This window comes from Oncorhynchus keta, unplaced genomic scaffold (genome assembly GCF_023373465.1).
Source record: "Oncorhynchus keta strain PuntledgeMale-10-30-2019 unplaced genomic scaffold, Oket_V2 Un_contig_3533_pilon_pilon, whole genome shotgun sequence".
NCBI classification, from domain to species: Eukaryota; Metazoa; Chordata; class Actinopteri; order Salmoniformes; family Salmonidae; genus Oncorhynchus; species Oncorhynchus keta.
This window is the reverse complement of record NW_026287304.1, coordinates 15,001-17,771: the sequence shown is the minus strand read 5'-3', so window position 1 is coordinate 17,771 and position 2,771 is coordinate 15,001. Positions and strand designations below refer to the sequence as shown.

At 49.1% G+C, this 2,771-nt stretch overlaps 1 protein-coding gene across 1 annotated transcript in view; it reads right to left on the bottom strand.

The window, feature by feature from the left end:
• Positions 1-1,835: 1,835 nt before the first annotated feature.
• The window catches only part of LOC127924029 (putative transcription factor Ovo-like 1), a 10,437-nt gene continuing 9,501 nt past the window's right edge, over positions 1,836-2,771 (bottom strand). The window contains 2 exon segments of the mRNA XM_052508367.1: positions 1,836-1,960; positions 1,963-2,105. Coding sequence (XP_052364327.1) covers positions 1,836-1,960; positions 1,963-2,105 — 268 coding nt within the window.

The following is a 2,771-nucleotide window of genomic DNA, read 5'->3' as shown; positions in this document are numbered from 1 at the left end:
TCCTGTCTCTGGATCGTCGAGGTCCCCTCCTGTCTCTGGATCGTGGGTCCCCTCCCTGTCTCTGGATCGTCGGAGTCTCCTCCTGTCTCTGGATCGTGAGGTCCCCTCTGTCTCTGGATCGTCGAGTCCCCTCCTGTCTCTGGATCGTCGAGGTCCCCTCCCTGTCTCTGGATCGTCGAGGTCCCCTCCTGTCTCTGGATGGTCGAGGTCCCCTCCTGTCTCTGGATCGTCGGGGTCCCTCCTGTCTCTGGAGGTCCCCTCCTGTCTCTGGATGGTCGAGGTCCCCTCCTGTCTCTGGATGTTCGAGGTCCCCTCCTGTCTCTGGATCGTCCCCTCCTGTCTCTGTCGTCGAGGTCCCCTCCTGTCTCTGTATCGTCTGGGTCCCCTCCTGTCTCTGTATCTAGAGTCCTCCTGTCTCTGGATCGTCGAGGTCCCTCCTGTCTCTGGATCGTCGAGGTCCCCTCCTGTCTCTGGATCGTTCGAGGGTCCCTCCTGCCTCTGTATCGTCGAGGTCCCCTCCTGTCTCTGTATCGTCGGGTCCCCTCCTGTCTCTGTATCGTCGAGGGTCCTCCTGTCTCTGTATCGTCAGGTCCCCTCCTGTCTCTGTATCGTCGGGTCCCTCTGTGTCCTGTATCGTCGAGGTCCCTCACTGTCTCTGTATCGTCAGGGTCCCCTCCTGTCAACTCCCAGCCTTTCATCCCAAGTCAAACAGAGACATTCAGTCTCTCCACCATCTCCATTTTTAAAATGTGTTTGTTTTATTTTCCTTTTTATGTGTTTTGAGATTATGTTCTGTAATGAAAAGTGCTATACAAGATAAATAAATTATTATTGTTATTATTTATTCAAGGCAAACCAAATTCCGATTCCAAATGTTGCTCATTGAAAAGCATTGGAATACTTCCTGAATTGACTGGAATTGACTAACCTTTGCAGTAGTAGTATAGGGTAATGTAGTTACAACAACTTACTGTAGTATAGGGTAATGTAGTGACAGCACCTTACAGTAGTATAGGTAATGTAGTTACAGCACCTTACAGTAGTATAGGGTAATGCAGTGACAGCACCTGAGTATAGGGTAATGTAGTGACAGCACCTTGCAGTAGTATAGGGTAATGTAGTTACAGCACCTTACAGTAGTATAGGGTAATGCAGTGACAGCACCTTACAGTGGTATAGGGTAATGTAGTGACAGCACCTTACAGTAGTATAGGGTAATGTAGTTGTGCAAAAGATTTCCTACAGCATACCATTTTCCCTTTTCAGAAGTGTAAACCCAAAAACAAACATTGTCTCTTTTTATCAATCAAATTCATAATAACATACACACACATATTCAATTTATAACAAAATAAATATATTAAACCCTTTACTGCATAATATATATGTTTTTCTTGATAAGAACCATAACAATCTCAAACTAGACATAATCTCAATCCTAATCTCACACGTTGCCACTACGTTAGATTTAATTTACCTGGGTCGTTTTTCATTAGGCACCAAACCGAAGTAAATGGCCTGAAACAGGAGAGACGACCTTGCATCTGTCCAATAGGAAACGTTAAATTGTCATGAATACATTACTTTACACGCCTAATGAATACGACCCTGTAGATGGTTGTCAAAAACGCAACTCCCTCTCATCCCTCCCCCTCTACTGCCCCCTCCCCCTCTACTGCCCCCTCCCTCCCTCTACTGCCCCCTCCCTCCCTCCCTCCCTCCCTCTACTGCCCCCTCCCTCCCTCCCTCCCCCTCTACTGCCCCCTCCCTCCCTCTACTGCCCCCTCCCCCTCTACTGCCCCCTGATCCTGTAGTATCATCACTATATTGACTGTTCAGCGACCCAGGCATCGACTCCTCACCCCCTCCCTTCTCCCACCCTTGGCCCTCAGGAAGGCGGAGTTGGGGTGGAGGGCGTGGTAGTGTTTGAGCAGTGTATCCTGGGAAGGGGCGGTGTGCCACACTCCTCACAGACGTAGAGTTTGTTGCGTCTCTCTTTATAGGCGTACTGCAGGGACACACCGTGGATCTTCTTCATGTGAGACTCCAGAGAGCAGCGCTGGGTGAAGGCCTTGTCACACAGAGAACACTTGTAGGGGCACTCCTAGAGGGAGAGAGGGACTGGATTAGAGATGGAGAGAAGAAGGATTAGAGATGGAGAGAGAGAAGGATTAGAGATGGAGAGAGAGAAGGATTAGAGATGGAGAGAGAGGACTGGATTAGAGATGGAGAGAGGGATTAGAGATGGAGGGAGGGACTGGATTAGAGATGGAGAGAGAGGACTGGATTAGAGATGGAGAGAGAGAAGGACTGGATTAGAGATGGAGAGAGAGGGGGACTGGATTAGAGATGGAGAAAGAGGATTAGAGATGGAGGGTGGGAGGGAGAGAAGGATTAGAGATGGAGAGAGGAGGGACTGGATTAGAGATGGATAGAGGGACTGGATTAGAGATGGAGAGAGAGGGGACTGGATTAGAGATGGAGAGAGAGAGAGGACTGGATTAGAATGGAGAGAGAGGGGACTGGATTAGAGATGGAGAAAGAGAAGGATTAGAGATGGAGGGTGGAGGAGAGAAGGATTAGAGATGGAGAGAGGAGGGACTGGATTAGAGATGGAGAGAGAAAGGACTGGATTAGAGATGGAGAAAGAGAAGGATTAGAGATGGAGGGGTGGAGGGAGAGAAGGATTAGAGATGGAGAGAGAGGACTGGATTAGAGATGGAGAGAGAGAAGGATTAGAGATGGAGGGAGGGACTGGATTAGAGATGGAG